The sequence below is a fragment of the Camelus bactrianus genome, chromosome 16 (genome assembly GCF_048773025.1).
Source record: "Camelus bactrianus isolate YW-2024 breed Bactrian camel chromosome 16, ASM4877302v1, whole genome shotgun sequence".
Classification (NCBI taxonomy): Eukaryota; Metazoa; Chordata; class Mammalia; order Artiodactyla; family Camelidae; genus Camelus; species Camelus bactrianus.
The window spans coordinates 50180405-50204717 of NC_133554.1; the positions used below are offsets into that span (position 1 = coordinate 50180405).

The 24313-nt window shown below is 39.1% G+C and overlaps 2 protein-coding genes across 4 annotated transcripts in view; both read right to left on the minus strand.

The window, feature by feature from the left end:
- ABCA9 (ATP binding cassette subfamily A member 9) overlaps positions 1-5596 on the minus strand; it is a 54023-nt gene extending 48427 nt beyond the window's left edge. The window contains 1 exon segment of the mRNA XM_074343563.1: positions 5298-5596. Within this exon segment, the coding sequence (XP_074199664.1) occupies positions 5298-5336 (39 nt within the window). The 5' untranslated portion in view covers positions 5337-5596.
- A 10846-nt stretch (positions 5597-16442) lies between these two features.
- The window catches only part of ABCA6 (ATP binding cassette subfamily A member 6), a 51327-nt gene continuing 43456 nt past the window's right edge, over positions 16443-24313 (minus strand). For 2 of the 3 annotated variants that reach the window (XM_010948625.3, XM_045511930.2), the window contains exons 31-39: positions 23537-23628; positions 23116-23294; positions 22603-22678; positions 22433-22527; positions 21381-21500; positions 21045-21185; positions 19945-20024; positions 18177-18232; positions 16443-18045 (exon numbers count right to left, since the gene is read on the minus strand). In XM_010948625.3, the coding sequence (XP_010946927.2) occupies positions 17944-18045; positions 18177-18232; positions 19945-20024; positions 21045-21185; positions 21381-21500; positions 22433-22527; positions 22603-22678; positions 23116-23294; positions 23537-23628 (941 nt within the window). In that variant the 3' untranslated portion in view covers positions 16443-17943. The remainder of the gene's footprint in view (positions 18046-18176; positions 18233-19944; positions 20025-21044; positions 21186-21380; positions 21501-22432; positions 22528-22602; positions 22679-23115; positions 23295-23536; positions 23629-24313) is intronic. The other variant, XM_045511931.2, reaches the window with a different exon arrangement.

Here is a 24313-nt window from a genome sequence, read left to right on the forward strand (position 1 = left end):
GAGCAATGGATTGGAATATACTCAACAACATGAAGAGATCTTAAATACATAGTGCCGATTTTAAAAAACAGTAAGAAACATTGAGAGTGATACCACCATGTCATTTGTATGAACAAACACTACCTGCAATACAGCGTTTTCAAGAACATCCAGGGACTAAAGGTTTTCCATCAAGTACAATGAAAAGGTGACCAGAAGTGGGAAATGGAGGTGGAGTGTGAAGTGGGAATTGTAAATTCAAGAAAATAAATAACCTAAACAAGATGGGAGCTTTGCTTGAATCAATCATTCTGTGTGCCATGAAATCACAGTACGATTAATTCCATCTCTATCAACCTTTTATACATGAAGTCCAGAAAAGTCCCAAGCCAACCATCATTAAAACACACACACACACACGCACACACACACACACACTAAACCCAACAGTAACAAAACTCAAAGACAAGTAGGTAGAAAAATCTCTTGAAATTTTAGAGCATTTCATGTTGTTCATTATGGCTGAAACAAGGAGAGATTAGAATTAGCTTGAATACAGGATATTAAAAAGAAAATCATACTAACTATATTTAATTCTCTTTTCTATGTTCCAGGTAGTTCTAAGGGTTTTATAAAAATTAGCTAGTTTAATCCCCCAATAAACCTTTGGGAGATTTCTCCCCATTTTACAGATGAGGAAATTGAGTCATAGAAGGGCAAAGTGACTCCCCAAACACTGCTAATGCTGGCACAACCAGGGATTTAACCCAGAAAGCCAAGTTCTGGAGATCTCACTGTTAATCAGCATGCCAAGGGATCAATTCTCCCTTCAGAGTAAGAGCAGAGATTCTCCCGGCACCCAGCCAGGCAGGGAGGAGACCTAGGAGGGATCCACTCAGGCTCTTTACTCACTGGCTCCACTTTGTGCAGTTGTTATCAGGAGTCCCCAGATGCTAGACCATAAGGAAAGTTAGATTACCTTCAAGAGGCAGAGAAAATATATAATTTTTAAGAGAAAATTTTATTATATATACAGAAGAAAAGGTTTTAAATCTTCCATTTAATGACTATAATAAAATTTCAGAAGAAAAAACGAAATGAAATAGAAATGAAAAGCAAACAACAGACTTAAGATTCCCACTGAAGTCAGTAAAAACATAAAATCTTCCATAATACAGAGACAAAAATTTGTAATCCTCCCAAATTTTAAAAGAAAATTAAAATGCATTTGAAAACAGTGAGAGAGGGAAAAAATACATGAAATCTTGGGGGAAACGATCAAAAGTCAAGTATTTGGTAAAGAGATAACTGAAAAGAAGAAAATACAGTTGCAAGAAAAATGCATTATAGAAAATACATTTTGAAGTATGTGAACATAGATTTAAAGAAAATTCATTGTAAAAAGTGCAATGGAAATTAATTTTTCAGGGTTGTGAGAAGACATGTGTATTTACCATAAAGGCTTTCCAGGTACTAAGTATAATGACAAAAATTATATTTTTGAATTTACAGTATAAAGAGAAAAGTCTCTAAGAATCAAGTTGACTGGATGGGGGTGGGGTAGTTCAGAAGGAAGGGAGTAAATAGTATATAATGGAAAAACAATTAGCCTACCTTAAAAGTGTATGCAAAAAAGTTGATTTCCCCAATTTCCTTTGAAAATTTTACCAAAATGGACAAAAATAAACAAGAACACTGAAGAAACCTCCATTTGTGGTAGAACTAGAATATCATTTAACCTCAAACCACATACACATTACCCCACTCCATAAAAAGTCAGCCAAATCATTAAAATTTGCCTCCAATTAAGGAAAATACACAAAGAAGTTTTTCAACTCTCCTGACTAAAATGTGCATATTAATCTAGAAATAACCAAGAAAATTAATTTAATCTACAATTATTGAGAGCACTGAAAACTACACGATATTTCTTTGCTTAAAATGACCTGTAGTGTTAAAGGTCTGGACAGACCCATGGGGTCTGATTCCGCATTATGGAAGGTCAGGCAGGTTCAGGGGGAAGGAAATCTGCAATGGATACCATACTTCTGTTTTCTCCGGTTCCAAGGCTGAGATATAGAAGGTGAAACACCTTCACACCAATGGTAAAAACAACCCTAACCCTAACAAAATTAAAATCCTATTCCCCATGGCACTGGCAAAAAAACAGTATATGGAAGGAACCCTTGATGAAGTGAATTCCCAAGAAAAACAAGCCCATGAAAGGGGGAAAGACAGCCAAGCATCTCATCTAGTTTTGGGTAGACAGAGAAGGCAGGTCTGCTGGAAAGACTATTTGCAAGAATGAGGATAAACAAAAAATTTAACCTGTAGATGATAGTACGGGTTAGATGAAAAAATTGGAATCTAAGAGTCCAAAATGCATAGGAAAAAAAAGTAGCCTAAACAGTGTTTTCTTCACCCTACAGCCATGTTAGACGTTCCCCCACTGACCCCCTCTCCCTCCTCCAGGAAAAGCAACAGTGAAAAAGGGCCTGAAAAACAGAGAACCCTTGAAGCTCTGTGCATTCGGATGCCTGGATTCGGAGGCCCTGCCAGAGATGGGCTCCTATTGAAGAGGGATGGAAATCATAGGTTGCTATCATCTCTTTCATCATTTTACCAATGAGGTTACTTCTGGCTACTTGGTTCATCGCCTAAAATCCTTATCTTACCCATGGGGCGAGAACAAAGTCATAGATGGGCTGGCCCATGCTGGCGTTCGTGGGGAGCTCAAATGGCAAAACCACCTACTCAGCGGGCAGGGGGCACTGCCGGAGGGAGCATCTAACCACGTTTTATTTCAGGGAATACTGTGCTGCTGCTATCTCAGTCTGAGAGGGCAGGAATAATCGAAGAGGAACATGGTAGGCAAAAAAATGGTCCCGTTCTAATCCTATAACGGAGCAGGACCCTATTATCATAGGTGACAGTACAGTATTTGTAACTGCTTAATTGTATAATAGTTTAAATGGCTTTTCTCATGCTCTTGCCGTCCAGGGTGGGCTGGAGAAGAGCGGGGCTTGGGTGGTCGGCCCAACCCCCTGGCGGTGCCATGTGTAGGGGTCCTGCTCAGTGCCCTGCCTTAGCTCCCGACACCTCAGAAAAGGCAGTTGGATGGTTTGTGTATCTTCTTATCTGTAACTCACTAATGTCTGCAGTTCTTTTTTAGCCCCTTGTGGTTTCTTTGTATTCTTTTGTTTGAGGTCCCAGCCTGCAGCAAGAGGTCCCAGGCCTCAGGCTGACTGAAATGCTAGAAGCATATATCAACCTGACTTTAAACTGCACAAGATTTTCTCTGGAGCACTTTTCCACAGACACCCTCCCTCAGCTCCCTTCGTCCCAGACTCAAGAATATTAGGAGAGTCCCAAAGCCAGAGGGAAACATCATACCCAACAGAAGGAAGGGGACCATTGCATCTGCAAAAACATGGACGACTTTGCAACCATTTGTTACCCTGTATGTGATCTCTATGGAAACCAGCGCTGCCCCTTGAACTGTTAAACTTTTACCATAAACCCCCCTGCCTTTCCTCCTCAGCAGGCTTGTGGTCTCAGAGGCGTTAGCCCACTGTGACCTCCTTTGTCTGGAAAAGAAATAAAACTTCCTCTTTGACTTCATCCAGAACTCTGTGCCCGGGTCTCAATTCCATAAGCGAGGTATGGAGGCTCAGTTTCGGCAACGATTCTGAACCTTGTGAATACATGACATTACAGGGCAGAGGAGAATTAAGGCAGCAGGTGGTCATAAGGTTGCTAACCAACAGACTTTAAATCAGGGAATTAATCTTCTATTATGTGGGCAGACCCAGTGTAATTACAAGGGCCCTTAACTGTAGAAAAGGGAGACGGAAGTGGAGGTCAGACAAAGACCATGTTAAAAGGACTCAACCCTTTGCTAGCTTTGAAGATGGAGAAGGAAGGGTGTGAGCGGAGGAATGTGCATGGCCTCTGGAAGCCGTGAAAGAACAGAAGGCAGAGCTTTTCCCTACATCCTACAGGAAGCAACACAGCCCTGCCAACACCCTGAGTTTAGTCCAGTGAGACTCAGGTCCCAAACTGTGAAGTGATAAATCTGTTTTAAGCCGTGAAGTGTGTGGTTATTTGTTATGGCAGCAATAGAAAGCGAACCCAAGCAGTAAAAGAGGAGTGTGAGAGCCTGAGGACTAAGGACAAGACAGGAAGGAGACCCTATAGTCAGTCCAGGTCTAGAACAAGGGCTTTGGAACAAAATTAGTTGCTGGTGCTTCCTTGTGTGGTGTGCCCCTTTCATGGACCACACTCACGTGTAAAAAGCACCTAAGAATGGATGTCAGGATTCAGAAGCCGTTTGGATGAGCTCCTGATAATAATGCCGTCAGAGCCGACGGGGACAGCTGGAGACCCCAACCAAAACCGAACTGAAGCATTTCCAACTAGGAAATCACTGCTGAGGCAAACCACGGCATCTGAAAGGGTTAAACATGTTGCCTGGGGCCTGTTCTTTTTCCTTTCTGTGGATGAGCACATGTGCTGGGACATGTTTACGACTAAAGGACAATGAACATGATCTATTTGCCATGATTGTGGCTGTCTGTTTCTGACTGTTAAGACTGATTTTTTTTCCACTGCACATCCTGATCAGGAAAAAAAAGATTAGGAAAAAAAAAAAACCATACTATTCACTGTAGTTGCATAAAATATCTAGTTAGCTTAAATGGCTCTGAATGGTATAAGTCATGTGATCTAGAAATAATAACTTGGCTATGAAAAACCAGTCACTTCCCAGTCAGAATTCCCAAGATTCAGAGCATAGATACATTGCACAACAACTTAGATCAAAATTCTTAAACAGTTAGTATGACAAACAAGCTCAATAAAAATATTACCTTAAGATTTTTTGATAAAAATATTCTCAAGCCTGTTAAATCAACTTAAAACTCAGAAAACTGAGCATCCTCCAATGTTTATAAACCCTCTGGTGGAAAAACTGAAAATCAACAAAAAAGAATAAGTAATTTTAATAACTTGGGAAACAGCTCATACTTGCAAAGAGGCAACATAAGGTTACATTCCTTTCAATTCATCCAATAGTATATTAGATAACATAGGCTATTTGTCCAAACATGCTTGTCATGGGGTAAAAATGAAAAAAATCTTAGTTCTCCAACTGGTTATTTAGTCATACAATATAAAAGACTCAGATGATTTGAAAAATCAAAATGACTAGTGACTTACCGCATTTAATAGTTTCCATCTAAATGTTTGGCGTTTCCTATTTGAAGGTGCACATTGTATTTTCATATGCAAAACAACCACAGTTTTAGAGGTTAACTTACTCTCAGGAAGGCTGGAGCAAGGATCTGGAAACAGCTCATCCACGGGTCTCTCTGCGTGTCCTGGAGAAGAACTCACATTCCTTTTGGGTCACTACTATATCATGCTTTTAACTTCATGTTTATTGTCAATAGTTCCGTTCAGAATGATTTCCGAAAAGGATTACGGTCTTAAGTCCGCCAGGCTGCCAAAAACTCTTGGCTCACGTCGCATGGCGACTTCTTTCCAGTTTTCCGTTTCTTTGTCTCCCCGCCAGTTCCTCAGCAGGGAGTTCAGAGTTGCAGATGGCTGGCTGAACACAGAAGAACATTAGGAACTATCAAATCAAAGGGAACATAGTCTTTCTCAATTAGCTTTTTCAAACAAGGCCCTCTTGGGAGAGTTGATCCCCAGCACAGTCTCTTAAAGAAACAGTTCGGAGCAGAGCAGAGAGAAGTAGAGAAGGAAAAAAAAATTTTTTTTAATGATAGCTGTACATACAAACAGTTCAGAAAGTAACTCAAAACCTTCCACTGAAATATAGTTCTTAAAACCTGGATATAGAAAGACGGCAATGAAGCAACGTATTTTTTTAAGGGTAGCAAAATGAACTTCGAATTTTCATCTGCATCTCGTTGCACTGCATGCAAGATACCTGCAGCATCTTTCTTGAAGTGGAAAATAGGAGAATCCTTAGAGCAATGTCACAGACAAGTATCTGCATTCTCAAGACCTAGATAGGCTTGTGATTTCTGCAAGTCCCAGAAAGCAAAGTACCTTCTCTATAAGCGAACACTGGTTTTTAGTATGTCCTGTTTTCCATATTGTTCAAGAAATATTTTTTTTTAACAGGTAAGAGCTGCCATTCTATCTTTTTTGTGTGTGTGAACATTTCAGGTAAGTCAAAGACAAGGCAATTCCAAAACTTCTTGTATTTCATGGAGTTCGTCTTTGGCGGAAGGAGAAAGGTGAAAAGGGCCACCCTCTTTCTGCTTGCTGTCAGTCTGTTAAGTTCCTCTGCATTATCATTACTCCGTGAAAACATGGCTGAAGGGAAATACTGTGCTACGCATGCAATTCTCACATCAAACAGACTCACCTGTGTCCCACTGGCCAGGGTAATTGCATGAAACTTCCTCACCTACTTCTCGTTCCCTCAATATTTATTCAATCATGCTTACTTTTTGGCTAATTATATGGGCCCAGAAATTGCTCAGCTAATAAAATAGAGGCAGATGGAATTCAATAACGCATGAGACAGTCAAGCTTAAAAAAAAAAAAAAAGACCGCTGTTCCTGTATGTCTGCTGTCTGCTGTAGGAGATATAAGATTACCATATTTAATAACACTACTAGCATTTTGTACACAGATATTCAGGAATTTTTTTTTTCCAGTAACTGTTTCCTAGAAGAACTTTGTATCTAGGAGAGAGCTGGCTTCTGGACTGTATTCTTTTCTTTCAATATACTGGCTTCTTCCTTTACTGCATGGTAATCTCTGCAGCATTGTAACCGAGCAAGCCCACCCTCGTTCAACTTCCTTTTCAACATTTTTTTGATCAAGTCATGTCTTCACTCTTCTAAACAATCTTTAGTCTCAGCTTGCCAATTAAAAAAAAAAAAGAAAGTCCTACTGGGATTTCACAAGTGGAATGGCACTGATTTTATAGCATAATGTACCTACTGAGCAACCAAATAGGACACTTCTTATGTGGAAGGCACACAAAAATATTAACGCATTTAACCCACACGATAATCTCATGAGGTAGCATTATTATAATCATCCCCATTTTACAGATGAGAAAAGTGAGATTCTGAGTTTAAATAACTTGCCCAAATTCAAACAGCTGGTAAGTAACAGAATCTGGGTTAAAACACATCTCCAGTCTGTTATCTCAAATAACAAAGTCTCCTGAAACAGTATACTTTATTTTTCTTTTCATCTCTTCTGCAAATCTTTTACTTTCCACAAGGGGATGTAAGTCCCTAGGGTAGCCAGTCCATTTCATCCAGTCATCTGATAGTGTGGTCTCTAAGATTTCTTGTGGTTTTCCATTTCTCCATTTCTACACTGATTGTTTTTTCTCTGTTCCTTGTTTTAGGTTCCCCTTGCTCTTTCTTCCTCCTCTCCTCTGGAGCGTTCTGAGTGAGAACTTTCTGATATTTCATTCTACTGGTGCTCACCTTTAAATGCTGGGAAGTGTAGTTGAACCTACATTATGCTGGCAATGCAAAAAAGTCAGCCTGTATCTCTCCCTGTCTCCCCTCCATGGCCTGCTATGGACATACGTGCCTCCTTCCCACCCCTTCCATGATAAGTCCTTCAGCATATATGACCTTGAAACCTTAGCTCTCCTCCTTGCTAGCTGTGCAACGGTGGGCAAATGATTTACTCGAGGACCCTCAGTTTCCCCACCTGTAAGAGACAAATAATACAATAGTATCCAATGGGGTCACATAGAATTTAAAAATTTGGGATTTGGGGGTAGGGTAGAGTGAACACTCAGTAAATGCTAGAGATTATATTCTCCAGCGCCTTGCCCAAACTGGAAATTATAGGTATTAATCTAATGGATGAAAAATACTACCACTTTGATTACTTAACATACATTTCTTGGATTATCTGTGATGCCAAGCACATTTCAGTTTAATTTTTGGCCATTTGTAGATTATTTGACTAATAAATCTGTCCATTTTTTCCACCTGTATTTCTGGTACTCTGCCATTCTAGGTTTTTTGTTTATGTGTTTGCTTTTGACCTTGAGTGAAAATAACTTAAATCATTCACTTAAAAATGTTGCTGCCTTCTCACATCTAGTTCTGCTGCTGAGAATGCTTACATAACTTTGATCTCATTAACTTGAGGCATTTTGTTTTTCTTGCTAGAGTATGTTAGTATTTTCTCTTTAGCCTCAAGTGTGTGAGATTTCATGACACTGTACCTCCGTGTAAGTTTTGTTTTGGTTTACGGTTTTATTTTTTTGCCCTACATAGCACTTTGTGGTCACTTGCATTCAAAGAATTTGTGTCTTCACTGTGGAAGGTCCCTAAGAGCAAAATAAAAATAGAACTAGGTATATATCTGAAGAAAATGAGAACACTAATTTAAAAAGATACATGCACTCTGATGTTCATTATTTACAGTAGCAAAGATATGGAAGCAACTTAAGTGTCCATCAACAGATGAATGGGCCAAGAAGATATATACACATATATAGACACACACAATGGAATACTACTCAGTTATAAAACAGAACACAATTTTGCCATTTGCAACAATGTGGAAGAAGCTAGAGGGTATTATGCTTAGTGCAGTAAGTCAGAGAAAGACACTATGTTATTTCTTATATGTGGAATCTAAAAAACAAAACAAATGAGTGAAATTAACAAAGCAGAAACAGACTCACAACTATAAAGAACAAACTAGTGGTTATCAGTGGGGAGAGGGGAGTGGGAAGGGGCAAAATAGGGGTAGGCGATGAAGAGGTACAAACTACTATGTCTAAAATAAATAAGCTACAAGGATATATTGTACAGCACCAGGAATATAGTCAAAATTTTATAACTTTAAATGAAATATACTCTATAAAAATATTGAATCACTATGTTGTGCATCTGAAACTAACACAATGTTGTAAAACCAACTATACTTCAATTTAAAATGAAAAATGTGTCTTCTTTTTAAGATCTGGGAAATTTTCAGCTAATATATTGGTCAAAAATTGCCTCCCTCCTAGTCTATTTTTTTTTTTTTTAACCTGAAAATTTACTAGGTATTCAAGATCTATTGTCCTTGTCTTACCTTTTGCCTCTCTACCATCTTGGAACTGGAAAACAATCCATTTCACACCACAAGTAAACAACATTTCCGCTGTACAATTTCTATAACGCTACTCCCATTGTCACCTTCACGGTGTCGCCATTTCGCTGCAGAAATACACAAGACTTTTCATCATCTGGTCCTTGCTTCTCCTTCGCCTTCCTTTGCCTTAACCTTTCCCCCAAATACAGGCATACTTCAACATGATGCTTTTTAAAAAAATGTATACACTGCATTCTCATTTACCTCTACTGTTTCTCCGGGAATGAGCCCCTCCTCTCAGCTGGTCATCCCATGATGACTACATTGATCTGCCTAATTCTTACCTGTCCAGCAGGTCTCAGGTCTGATGTCTCCTCCCCCGAGGAGAGCCTCCTATGTGGGTTAGGTGCCCCTCCCCGGTGCTCCTGTAGCACACCATGGTTACCGCCATTGTAGTGTGTACCTCACCATATTTTAAACTAGTTATACTCATCTCTCTTCCATCCTAGATTGTAAGCTTCTGAAGAGAACCACAGAATCCTCGCTGCTGTACACATCTCAGAGCCTGGGACATGAAAGTTGCTCAATACGTTTACTCTGAGTTTAAAAGATATAATGTTGAATGTGAGGTAGTGAAGCAAAAATAAACAAAAACTAGCATTTATTATTTCCAGAAACTTGATTATGAAAGAAAAGTCTTTGTTGGCTGGTAGCCAAAATGAGTTGTTTTGGTCAAGGGTAGGGTTTTTTTGGTTTGTTTTTTTTTTAAGATAGTACTTGGAAGGGGAAGGAAAAAAGGAAACACCAAAAATACAGAAGAAATCAAGTAATAGATGGAACGTTGCCTTTGCAGGATTGCGTCAGAACCAAGACGAGAGGAAACCTTGAAAAGGAGAAGGGAGAGTTTCTTTGTCGCAAGAAAAAAAGGAGGTGAAACTGAGAACTGAAAGAACTTTTAAATATGACAACATCCAGTGAGGATTTCATCCCTTGAGAGTTAAGATATTGTTTCCGTGAAATTCTGTGAAATTCTAAGAGCAGACCAACAGATGTGCTTGGCAACTGAGGACAGTGCTAGGAGTCCTGAAACTGCTCTCAGGAGAATGGAACGGGTTTACCTTAGAATGTGTTAGGGATTCTCAGTCATGCTGAGAGCCCTGCTGAAGGAGGCAGAGCTCCTTAAATCAAAGGAAAAAAAAATCATGGCGTTTGCCTTTGAACTGATGTCTCAAAGTAACATTTTTAAAAGTCATCTATTTGCTGACTAAAATCACTAGTAGGTCAAGAAAGGCATCAATGACTACAGAAACTGATAAATCATGAATTACCCAAAGACTTACCCAAAAAAATGCTTAAAATGAGCAAGCAAGCAAGAACATTTATCCAACAAACTGAGTTATTCAAACTCAGGACTCCAGCATCAGCACTGGTAACTCAGTGACTAAAACATCGATGCAGAAAGTGCATGAATTGACATCTTATTGTTGAATTTTGCGATGTTTTTGCTATTTCATTCTTTTTACAAAGTGCAGTTTGCCAAATGCATAACTAAATGTTTTAATGTTGTTACTTATATTCACTAATTTTGAATTTAGAAAATAAAGTCACTGGACTTACACAAGTTTCTCCCTCTTTTCTTACTTTATATAAGCCTAACTGGTAAGCTTGGGGCTCTCAGGGCATCACCGCCCATCGTAAGTACATCGTTACAAGCTCTAGGTAGACTTAACAAACGCTGCACACGGCTCACCGGATTTGAAAGAATGAGGCAATATTGACACTGAATTCTTCTCAACTTTGGTTGAAAGCAGGAGAGTATCTCAGGGCAGTATGCAAAAAGTGATGGCAGATGCCAACCCCAGTGCAGAATGCCTGAATGGTACCTGAGAAATTTCAGCTCCTTCTCTATTAGAGACTAGGAAATCCAAGCCTCATCCCACAATATTTTGGGCTATTACTATTTCCTATATTTGTTTTTCAGATATTTGATTAAATCCATATAGCTTAAATTTTGCATGAGCTTTTTTTCTCACAGAAATTATTACTGATTATTACATAAGCTTAGATGCTCAGCTTTTTTGCATATTCAATGAGAGCTTCAAACAAAAATGCATTTATTCCATCATCTGAAAGCATCATTTATAACATACAATCATTACTCTTCTAAACCCACCCCCAGGTGTCTCTTTTGCAAGTTTTCCGGTTTACCTAGTGTAAAACCTAAAAAAGATGAAGAAAATATTGGGCCAGTTCAGTCAATCATTTGCACTAAAATATCACATAGTGTGATTTTAAAGACAATAGTAAGATTTCTATCAACAGTTGAACTCCTGCTGATGTGTTTTTCTCCCTCTCATTTAAAAATGGATGGAAAAAATATAACAAAAATAGAGACCAAATTCAAAGAAAAATAAATATCCAGATGCCAGAAATTAGACAAGAAAACAAAGTGAAAAAAAGAGTGCTAATTTAAGCAAGTAAGTTTTGGGGTGGTTTGGCAAAAGCTGATTGATAAACCGGCTAAAATATAAATCATGTGTGATGATAACATAGTCCTATTTTTAAATAAAATTTAGGGTTTCTCCATTATAGATATCTCTGATAATGGATAATATATCTTATAATGGATCTCCTTCAAGAAGAAAGAAATTGAGCCCAAAAGGAAGTAGTTGGATGTTGGAGACAAATAAATACATTGGTAAACTAAGTAAATATTAACGGTGCAAAGTAATGACGACAATGACTAATTTGTGCATGGGGGGAGGGTGTTAAACACAATGTGGGATTAAAATATCACACAGCAATTATACTGGAGAAAAGAGAGGCATGATCAGAGCCAAGTTCCCTGTAAATCTTACAGTTCAGGATGAGGACAGAAGTACTGACTAACTTTAGAAGTGCACTGTCCAATATGCACAGCCACTAGCCACCTGTGGGTATTTAAACTTAAATTTTAATTCATTAGAAGTCAATAAAATGTAGAATTCAGCTCCTTTACCTGCGACACGGAAAGCGCTTGGAAGTCCTCATTCCCTTCCTAACAACAAGGAAAAGGTAAGCAAACTGAACATCAATGATGTTTCTTGGAACCATCACAGCCCTGAAATCTGCAATCACAAGGACCCAAAGGTGTTAAGAGACTTACAGCTTTTTAAAACTCAGACATGACCTGCTTTTGTTTGCCTCTCCACACAAATACAGCTTTCTTTTAGGTAGCCTCGTGCATGGCAGCTAGCGATATTCCCAGAGGTGGAACAGTGTTCTCCCAAATCCAAATAAACCAACCAAACACAGCGCTTCTGGTTTGGGCCTAGGGGAGAGCAACAGCAGTTTAATTTTAGTCTCTTGTAGAATATCCCGGATGGCTCCTGCCCACGTTACTCCAAAGAATTTTATCATTAGGGCTGGTCCTTGGACTTTCACTAGATTTATTAGCCCAGCCTCGGTTATGTGATTCACCATATATATTCAATTCAATCATAACGTCATCAATATGGTGTCTTACTGCACTGGAAACCCACATCAAGCCCAAATCCCTTCTGACCAAATGATGACAGTAAGTTGAGGAGTTAAAATAACCTGTGACAGCACAGTAAACAAACAGAGATCTTCCCCATGTGAAGATGAACGACGCTTGTCCCTCTTCCAAGACTGAGATGGAGAAGAACCTGTCTGCAGAAAGAGTTGCTACGTCCCAGTCTCATTTAGCCGGCTCTACTTCTTTGCACGGTTGAAGCCGCGTCCAGAACTGCTGAGTTACGGCCGATCCAAACCACAGTCATCTCTTGTTAGCCTCCGTGAGCTACAAGCCTTTGCCAAGGGCTACACAGGGCTATTGGGCGGGGAAGTCATTGGTACCAGCACTCCAGCTTCTAACATGTCATTAATTTAAGTGGTCATCCCCTTTTGCCCACCAAACTATTCTATATTGTTTTAATTACCTACTCATGTTCTATTGGTTCTCATTTAGTGCGTCCAATTAAGACAAGCCTGAGGGTGTACTTCCATGCTTTCTGTTTACAATGTTCAGTAGAGGAACCAATCCCCAGTTAGATGTAATACCCATCCCAATGGTGTCCATCCCAATAACACACTCAGTAAAGGAGACTTGACCACCTCACATAAACGTTGCTCAAAAATCCCAATTTTCACCTACACTTTCACTTAATCCCATCAGCCTTTGCATCTCCACATCCTCCCAATCTAAATTTAGCAGCCATTAACATTTCACCAACAGGTTTCAAATCACAGTGCACTGGGCGCCTGTGTCAGTGAATCCCAGGAAAGTCTCTCTCCCACTCCTCCCTGGTCATGTTACCCACACATGTACATATGGCCTTGGGTCCCCACCAGGTAGGACCAGAAGACTGTGTCCTCTCCTTCAATCTTTACCTTGATTAATCTGCTTAACCAATATCCCAGGTGATTCTGGGCAGAGTATCTTATCATCATGTTTGCCTTCTGGTTTTTAAAATTCCTCCAAACTTGGGTAGATGAAGTCGACTTGTTTGGGCCCTTCTGATGCTGGGGACCAGCAGAGTGTCCCATTGGTCCACCCAACCTTCGACAGTACTGCATCAACACCTTTGTTTCATTACCACCAATGTCCACCACGTTCACCCCATTTCTCAGTAACCATCTAGAACGTCCCCCTTTCTAGGTAAAGTTCCTTGACTCTCCTCTCAGTCTCTCATTTTCTTTTTAATTACTTTAGTAACCTTGGTATCAGTAAGATCTATATGGGGAAATGAGACTGCAAATCTGATAAAGCTTCTCAAACTCATTAGATTTTTGCAGAGTAATGTCACGTGGGGTGCCTATGTAAAAGGGACCCCTTTAGTTACAGCATTTACCATAACCTGCTAATGAGCATATTTAATGGATGAATGTCCCAGTCACCATAAAGCCAATCCCACTTGCATGCGAAGCATATCCACTGCTTCATCTGAGGTGTTCCACTAGGCATTTCTAGGGGAGTTGGGCAGTTACCCTCTTCAGAATAAATACATTTTTATGGTGGCTTTTATCCAGTCCACCAGGCTGGCCATTCCCTCAAGAATAACCTTCTGTGTGTCTGGATCACATAGAGCCATCTGTGACTGTTCAACGGGTCCTGTAAGACCCAACCAAGCTCTTCCCCTCTGCAGCACTCTGAACCAAAGACACAGCCCCCAAATTAGCCACTCTCACAATCCATTTTAGTAAAGGTTCTTCAGGAAGCTGATGGTACCAATCCATAAAATGAGACACCTCCTTCACACTACAGCCCTGGCCTCAGCAATTTCTTGGTTTTCCCTCCACCACACTGACTTCCTTTTTGGAGACCAGAGGCCTCGGAGGTACTTTCTTGGCATAATTTTCCCCTTTGCAGGCAGCTCTGAGGTTAGTAGCCAAAGCTAAGACTGACCCAAATCTGACAGCAGTTTCTCCCACTTTCGCTATTACAGACAATAGTAACTTCCAGAGATTGTATGTTCAGCACGCGTATGTTTTGTTTCCTTACATAACCAATGAACCAGCTCCTTGGGAATTGTGTCTGCTCTCATCTCTCCCTCCGCTAGTAACTGTTACCTTTAGTGACTGATGGTAGCACCGTTGCAGTTTTATACCTCGGTGACTAGGGAGCCATTGGGGATCAAAGGCTCCCCATCCCTTGCCCTTTCATACTTTCTCTCCCAACCCATATGTTTCCATGAGCCAGTGCAGTCCTAGCAAATTCCACTTCACTGACACCAAATGTCCAGGAAAAACACAGTGTTTCCTTTTGCAACCCTACTTCACTTCTGGCCATCAAAAAAGGGAACTGTGATGCAGTCCATAGCTGGGTATTGGAGGATTTAATTCAAATAATTTAGTTCTAACACTACCTACCTGGAGCTAGTATCAGATCCCACAAATTACGGGCTCAGTCCCACAAAACGACTTCCACGACAGACGCTAATCGCAAGTCCCCAGGTGGTCACCTGTGATTTTGATCAACGGCTACAAATTTGGCTTCCCATTACTCCCCTCCTTGGGTTCCCCAATTTGCTAGGACAGCTCATAGAGCTGAAGGGAACACTTATTTATGTTTACAGGTTTATTATATAAAAAGGATATGATAAAGGAGTCAGGTAAATAACCATAGGAAGGGACACAGGATGAGGTGTGGATGGGTCCCGAGCACAGGAACTTGGGTCCCTGTGGAGTTGGGGGGTGCATCACTCTCCTGGCACATGTGTTTACCAACCCAGACACTTTCCGAACTCAGTACTGTGGCGGTTTTTATGGAGGCTTTATCAGGGAGCCACGATCAATTGTTAATTCAATTTCTTAACCCCTCTCCCCTCTTCAAAGAATGGGAGATGAGGCTGAAAATACCAAGTTTTTAATCATAGTTCGGTCTTTCTGGTGCCCAGCCCCCATCCAGGAGCCCACCAATAGTTGCCTCATTAGAATAAAGGATGCTTTTATCACCCAGGAAATTCCAGGGAATTTATGAGCTCTGGGTCAGACAATCCTACTGCTAAGGAAATTACAAGGATTTTAGAAGCTCCGAGCCAAAAACCAAACATTAGCAGAAACCAGGGGCAACAACCAAGGTATACATTTCTTATTCTTTTACACAAGTGAATACAGAGAATGACAGCCAAGATCTGCTTACCTGGAGAAGCCGCTAGAGCCGTAAGCTGGCAGGAGCAAGCACTGAAATGGTAACTCTGAGGGACGGCTTGAGGCTGAGTGTGGGCTAAGCGGGAGACACTGCTGAGGCCAGCTGTGTCATGAGGGGGCAGAAGTAGGTGGCTGCAACTGGGGGGGGGGGGGACAAAGACTGTAAGCTACATCTACTGCTTGAGATCCGACACTAAAACAGGGGTAGGAGGCGAGAAAGCCTCTGGTCTCTCTCTTCCATGCTCCCATCTCTTGTTGCTACTTCCTATTAGACTAGTCAAGCCAACTGGAAGCCAACCATCAAAGAACGGAACTGTGATGCCAACCACAGTCGACCTTTTCAGGTCAGCCTCCCCTGAAAAGGGTATGTCAGGAAAATAGAGAACAAAAGCTGCACGAGATCTGCTGACAATAGATTTAGAGATGGTACAGACTTTCCACCCTTTGTAAAGCATCCCTTCCTCTGTTTTATTCTGATCACCTTCTCTTTTGGTAGTGATTCACCTGCTCTTGAACATAATCCTAATAAAAACACAAGTCAATAGTTTCAAAAACTATATTATGATAGTTTTAGCAAACTATATTGTCCAGATTAATCTTTTAAAGATTTCATAGTACTATATTTGATACTAGTTATTCGGTACTTTGTAAAACATATGTCTATAATAATTAAGAAAATATATAGTTTATAAAGAATACAAGCAAAAATTTCATCATTCGTTATGTAAAATGTTTATATATGTTGTGATGTTATACAGTTGAGCAAAACAGTATTATTTATTGCTTGAGTTTTAGAAATAATTAAATTCAACTCTCATTATGATATGGAATTACTTTTATAGGCCACTAAGGGCACCTGAGTAAACAATTAACTATAGATCATTTATCATAGATTTGGAAATGCAATGCTCCAGATATAATTATGATATATGTAAAATATATAAAATATTTCACTATATAAAAAGCTTATAAAGTGGCTAAGAAACAGTTAAAATACAAAGATAAATGAACAGAGTACAAATAATTAAAACAAAATAAAATGCAAACATATAAAGCTGCAACCTCACCATAAATTTAAAAGTAAATTAAAACCATTGTTATATCAGTAACTATGCATATTATTTAATCAGAAAATTATATGTACTATCATGATTCTATGTAAAAAATGAACAAAGAAAAGAAAGGAAGAAACTAAAGAAAAAAAGGAAATAGTTGACTTTGGGAGGACAGTATAGAGAAAGGGTGATGACTCATTCATTTTATTCAATTTCTTTTTTTTTTTTCTATTATAGAAATTTTCTTCTCTGAGCACAACAATTTGTTTTTAAAGTTATGTAACATATCACCCTCAAAAAGCAGCAAGAATACTGCTTGGCCTTGAAAACTTTTACTGGTGATATTCAAAACAAAATAGCTTATTGTTTAAGGAGAAAATGAAATACTATATAAAGCTGGCACAGATTTTTTAAATTGAATAATACAAAAGATATCTGCACGTGTGTGTACATAAGATACATAAGAGAGAAATAATCTCAAAGCAGCAGTAAAAATACGAAAGAACTATTGATCATATGATGAGGGAAATCAGTGCCCACCACAAACATAAGAACTTAATACAACATAGTCAAATTTTTAAAAATCTGAACAAATACTGCTGTGACTCCCACTGTTTTCAAAAGGTATATTTGAAGTGCTTTTCCAATGCACGTGCTTGTTCACTTGTGAATACAAGGGACTCCTAATCCCACGAGTTTTAAAACAATTTCTGAAAAGGTTTCAGAGGAAGACCCTTGGGTTGTATTTGTGTATTAAAGCGAACTCATGTATCCAAAGAATCACAAACTGTTGTGCAACAATCATGCAGCTATAGCTGTTGAATACATCCCTCACACAGGTGAGCAGCAAAGTTTAATAAATGTCATATTTCTTAAAAAGTCGTATTTAAAAAAACTTCAAGTTTGTGGATTTATTTTCACAACCCCCTATGCCTGGCTCCTCAGGTATATTTACTAGCACTTTGTGCTACTGCCTTTATCACAGATCGTCCATCACCGCTAAATTTGAGGGGAAGCATAATTTTTAAATTTATTCGTTTATTGATTAAACATACAAATATACTAATATTGGTGTTCATAATTTTCTAATTACAATTCTGCTAATTATTGCACATGACACAGGCTTATACGACATCCGCAAAGAAGTATCAGGCTTGAAGTGCTAAGGGTCCTCTGAATGAGGGAGGAGTTTCCATCTCACTGTTGTATCCACCTCTCTATCAAAATCTCCTGGCTCTTGCTCCTTAGAAAGCTCCAAGAATACCTAAACAGGAGACAAATAGGAAGGAAAAAGGATTATCAAGGTGCTGATTGTCTTCCACATAAACAGGAGAAATGCAGTTACTTTCACGTGAAATTTACAGGGATGATACAAAACCATACTGGCTGACTCACCTTTTCCAATGTGCAGTGAGAGAGGTTGTATTCTTCCAGGTTAAAGTTACATTTCACTGGAAAAAACAGACTAGTAGTAGGTGCTTACAATTTACTTAGATTTTTTTCCAAAGTCATCCAAGATAACAATTCAAATAATTAACATAAATAGAATTTAAAGCTGAGGAAACAAAAGCTTGGTGAAAGAATGAAATAATGAAAAGTCATAGTGTTAATATAAATACATACTAAATTCACCTTCATATTAGAATTCTCTCATATAACTTTTTGATAATATGTGTTTTACTACTTAGTATATGTGTCTTGGGGAGATATGTCAGTTCCTTGAGGAACTGCATAAGTGATCGATGTAGTCCTCCACATGAGGAAGATTTCAATTCCATCCCATTCCCTTTAAAAGGACACACTAGTTTTGTGTGACTGTACTTCAGCCAGCTCATCTTCCGTGCCAGCTCTCTACCAGGAAATCTGCATGAGACTGGTCATCAGATTTACAAATTCATGCTTCCACCATCCACCATTTGTACAAAGAGAATTTTCTATGTGTGAGCCACCCTTAGGTGTCAAGGATAGAGCAGGAGAGAAATAAGGCCAAACCCCAAATTCCTGCCTTCATGTAGTTTGCATTATAGTGTGGAGGAATATGGGCATTGAATAAATAAGCACTTAAATATATAATAAAGTAAATGATGATAGTTACTACAGAGAAACATCCAAAAAATAAACAACTCGACTGAAAAGTAGGCAGAAGACTTGAATAGGCATTTTTCCAAAGAAAACATACAGATGACCAACAGGCACATGAAAAGATGCTCACCATTGCTAATCATCAGAGAAATGCAAATCAAAATCACAGTGAGCTATGAACTCACACCTGTCAGAATGGCCATCATCAAAAAGAACACAAGTAACAAATGTTGGAGAGGAGGTGAAGAGAAGGGAACCCTTGTACACTATTGGTAGGAATGTAAATTGGTGTAGCTACCAGGCAAAACAGTTTTTGAGGTTCCTCAAAACTCTAAAAATAAAACTACTGTATGATACAGCAATTCTACTCCTGGGTATATAGCTGAAGAAAATGAAAACACTAATTCAAAGAGATATATGCATCCCATTGTTCATAGCAGCATTATTTATGATAGCAGAGATACAGAAGCAACCTAAGTGTCTATCAACAGATAAATGGATAAAGAAGATGTGGTGTATGTATATATATACACACACATATACATACAATGGAATACTACTCAGCCATAAAAAGAATGAAAATCTTGCCATTTGCAACAACATGGATGAACCTGGAGGATATTATTCCTAATAAAATAAGTCAGACAGAGGAAGACAAATGCTGTATGTTATCACTTATATGTAGACTTTAAAAAATAAAACAAGAAAATAAATATAACAAAACAGAGAAAGACTCACAGATATGGAGAACAAACTAGTGGTTACCAGTGGGGAGAGGGAAGCGGGGAAGGGCAGCATAAGGGCAGGGGCTGAAGAGGTACAAACTACTATGTGTAAAATAAATAAGCTGTTGTACAGCATAGGAAATACAGCCAATATTTTATAATAACCTTAAATGAAGCATAATCTATAAAAATTTTGAATCACTACGTTGTACACCTGAAACTAATACAATATTGCAAATCAACTATACCTCAGTTTAAAAATGAAAAAAAAAGTTAAGTTAAATACAAAAAAAAAAAAACCTATCTAATTCTGGATTAACTCTTCAAAAGTTTTATTTAAAAATGGTCATTCTTACCCGCCTCTAATTTGTGAAAGGCCTGAGAAAGAGGGTGAGCGTCCTCCACGGGCAGTTTATAGGTCAAGAAGGAGGAATACCTGGAAAGAGAGAAATGTCATACTTGACCTTGAGTTTCAAGGGGAAAAATGACCATTAAAATAAATGATATTAACAGTAATTTCCTTTTTTAAGATAAAAGTAACGCAAATTAATCCACAGCTTAAATACGAAATAGCTAGTTTATCAAGGACAATTCTTTCAGTGGCTTTGGTGGCTGGCTGCTAGAGATCATTCTCCTAGAAATGATCCAGTTTAATTACATTTATGCTCAGTTTAGGCAAACCTTTTTCTTGCTGAGCACAGATATTCTGAATGAGTCCCTTTGATTAGTTCAAATTAGTCTAGGAATAGGACTGAGTTATATGCCCTGACATATATATGTATCTCAGATAATTCCACCACACCTGTACTGTGCTAAAAGGAAAACAGCTGTTGTCATGTCCTGCTTCTTTGGTGTGCTTATCCCTCCAAGAAACTTCAGATTCAGTTCCTGCTCCACCTCCCTGCCCTCCCCTTAATAACACACAGACATACACAACACACGCAGACATATATGCACACACATGCACCTTTCTAGTCTTTGTTTTGAGGCATGAAAACTGTTAAAGGGACACTCCTGGATTATCTCAATTGCTGTTTGTTTCCAATGAGGTAGATTTACCCTAAAGAGTTACATCTTTAAAACTGCCAATGTTTATATCTTTTAAATATTCATAGGGATGTCTAGGGAAGGCAGCATGGCCCCGGCTGCAGTCCTGTGTCGATCCAAGTCGTCAGAAGTTCCTTACTCCAGTTTTCCCAAGTCCTCCTCCAGAGCTGGGGACCAACCCTGGACAGCCAAGGAGACCCATGCAGGGTGTCTCCAGGCCTCCCTGTGGGAACATAGCTTTCTGGATAGCTCCCAAATACCTTATAAGCTGGAAGACTCAACAAATCAGTTCTCAAGGTCCCTAACTTGACTGTGAAGTCAAATTGCCCTGAAGTCCTCACAGAGCAGAAGAGGAGCCGCTGAGTGCATAGGGCCCACCTCGTTCTCCACAATCAAAAGCCCTTTTCACCTTTCCTGCGTTGCAGCCTGTGGGAAAAGCCTCAGAATCTCAGTGTGGACCAAAGCCGCCTGAGAAGTTTCCTTCACTTTTAGTTCAAGAATGTAATCTTTGCCAAGTTTGTTTTTCAGGTGTTGGATGGAGCCGATGAATCTACGAAGGAAAGAAAGAAAGACATGTTGGGAAAAATCTTGCCCGTTAAATTTTTTCATGTTATTCTTAAATTTCAGAAGTAGGAAAAGAGGCGTCCCGAGGGAGATGAAGTGCTCTAGCTGCTCATAATGATTTACCCTCTTCATGGGGAATCTTGTTTTGAAGGTCAAGTTCAGGCTCTGGAAAGACACCCACCTCAGCCTTCCAGACACCAGGATGGCCACGCGGTCACAGATGGCCTCGGCCTCTGCCATGTGATGGGTAGTCAGGAGGGCGCCCCTCTCCGTGTTTTTAATGGCTGTCTGGATCGTCTGCCTGAAGTGAGCCCCCAAATTAACACCATTTTTTAAAGAGCAGGGAAAAAAAGAAGTGGAGGGGAAATCTTACAGATAAAACATAGTTTATGAATTATATTTAAATCCTAATTTTAAAAAAAAACAGGGAAATGTGAGTACCAAGTAAGTTTTTGATAACATAAAGAAAAGTTACAATATTTTTAGGTATGCTAATGGTGTTCTGGTTAAGTTTAAAAAAAGAAAACTTCATATCTTTTGGAAAAACTAACTGGAATGTTCATAAGTAAAGGATACACTACCTAGTATTTGGTTCAAAATAATTAGCGAATAGGGAGAGGAAGTGGGGGAAGGTGAAGATGAAGAAAGATTGGCCTTACATAAATAATTATTGGTTTAATAGGTTCATAAATTATTCTCTTTTCATTTGTATAAAATTTCCATAACAAAGTTCTTTTTAAAAAGTTCAGAATATATTGGATAGTCACAATTATGAAACTGAATTAAGAGAATTTTATAATTCTAAATGGAAAATCCTAGATAGGAAAGTAAAAAGAATTTAAAAACAAACAAACAAAAAAAAACTAGATTGGTAAATTTGACAGATTAGGTAAAAATAGGGAAAAAGGAAATGAGAAAAATATATCAGCGAGTTAATTGTTTCAAAGGAAACAGCTATCGACATTTCAGTAATTAAAAGGCAAAATTAAAATACACTCCAAATTGCAAGACCTGAAACTCCAACAAAACACTTGGAGAGTTTTTTCCAATGTGAATACCACACGAACATGATGCAATATTAGAGAATCTACTTGTTAAATATTTGTTTTCCTAATAATCTGGATTATCTCCAGGATTAGGAACCAGTGGGTTCGATTTTCCAAGATCAGTTTAAAAATGCTACCTTTACATATGGCTTGTACTCCTGGCACTGAGGGTTATGATAATTCTCACCACATTTGCTGCTGCTCTGTTGGATCCATGCCGGTAGACGGTTCATCCAGAAGCAGGATGGGTGGATTTCCCAGGATGCTCAGCACAAAGCACAACTAGAATGCAGAGAAACGCCCCATTTGCTGCCATCACCCATCAGCCCTCAGAGTAACCCCACACACCACACATACCTTTCTAGTGGCTCCTGTCATTAATTTCTGCACTGGAACATTCAGCTGTTCATGCAGTTTGAAAGCTTCCACCAATCTAACAGAAAATAGGATGAGACCATGTGACCAAGAGAGGATTTGAAGGAAAGGTAACCACACACAAGAGTAAGAGCATTATTCTAAAAACTCTAGTGATTAAAGAAAAAAAGTTTATTTTGGAACACAAAAGATTTTTCACCTCATAAAAAGTTTTTAAAAATGTCTAGAAATCTGAGTTTGGAAGTGAAATGGGTGATTATGCATGATTACTCATCTATTTAACACTGTCAACGATTTCATGCAATTATTTTTTTTAAAGATCCTCAATCAGAGATGCAGGAAACAGCTCCTGTCCTCCATCTCTGCTCTACCACTGACACTCCCTGAAAAAGTGGAGATGTCATTTCTACTCTCCACTCTCGACGAGTGAATTCGTCATTGATGGTACAGCCTCCCTGACTCTTGGCACAAAGGAATCCCATGACCACGCTGTACCGTGAAATAGTAACGGTGGCGTCCGCTTTCCTCAGCCCTTTCACGGCAGCAAACACCTCCAGATGTTCCCTCGCTGTCAGCGTGGGCCACAGCACGTTCTCCTGAGGGCAGTATCCCAGGAACTTGACCCTGCCGTCCCCCCGATGATCCAAAACTGAATCATATCCTGTCAGTTCCACCTAAGAAAGTAAGCTGGTTTTAGAAATGTGTAGCCTTTTCCCTAACCACATGATTACTAAAGACCTGATATACAGCTAGTAAATTTTTAATTTTTGAGCATCAAAGAAATATTACAGAAATTACTTCATATATTTATTATAGAAAACTTTTTAACTACTAAAAATAAGTCATAAAGATACAAACTATACATATTAGGATACTTCTATTTTGGGAATAGACACCATTTCTTCATTTTCACTACCTCTCCAGCTGTGGGCTTCATGATCCCAGACACCATTCTAATAGACGAACTTTTACCAGCACCATTAGGTCCTAGTAATCCCAAAATTTCACCTGAAAAGGAATCACCAACTATCAGTGTTGGAAGTAAAATAATAATATAAACCTGTTCCTTCAATAGCCTTCTGAGATACAGGTGCACCCCGTCAGTACCATTTTGAAATTTATAACGTATATGTAACCCATGTCTCCAAAACATGTTCTGTAACTCCTATAATTACATAAAATATTTTTGAAAGAGCTTGCGGATTTGTTATCAATACATGGGTCTTATTTTTTCCAGATTACTTTTTCACTGATTTTTTTTGAGTACATAAGTGATTCCTGAGCCTGGGGAGTCAGGGACATTTTTTCCATCCCAAATTCCACCACCTGTGTCTGAGTCACCATAATCATTCATCTGAACTGAATAAAAGCCTCTTAGCTTGTCCAGCACACAAATTCATGAGCAAACAATAGCCAGGGTGTAATTTTTTTCCAAAATATAAATTAAATGGTAACAAAAAGCCTCTAAAAACCCTCCGGTGGCATTCCACTAACTTGGTATAAAATGTAAACTCTTCTGTATTCCTCAATGCAGTACCCTATCTGGCCCTGCTCAACTCTTTGACTTCATCCCTTCCATTCACAGATGCCCGCTGACCTCTCTGTTTGTGACTTAATCATCCCAAAGACCTCCTTATGTCTCAGTCCCTGCCCTCGCTATTTCCTCTGCCTGGGGTTCCCTTATCTCTTTAAC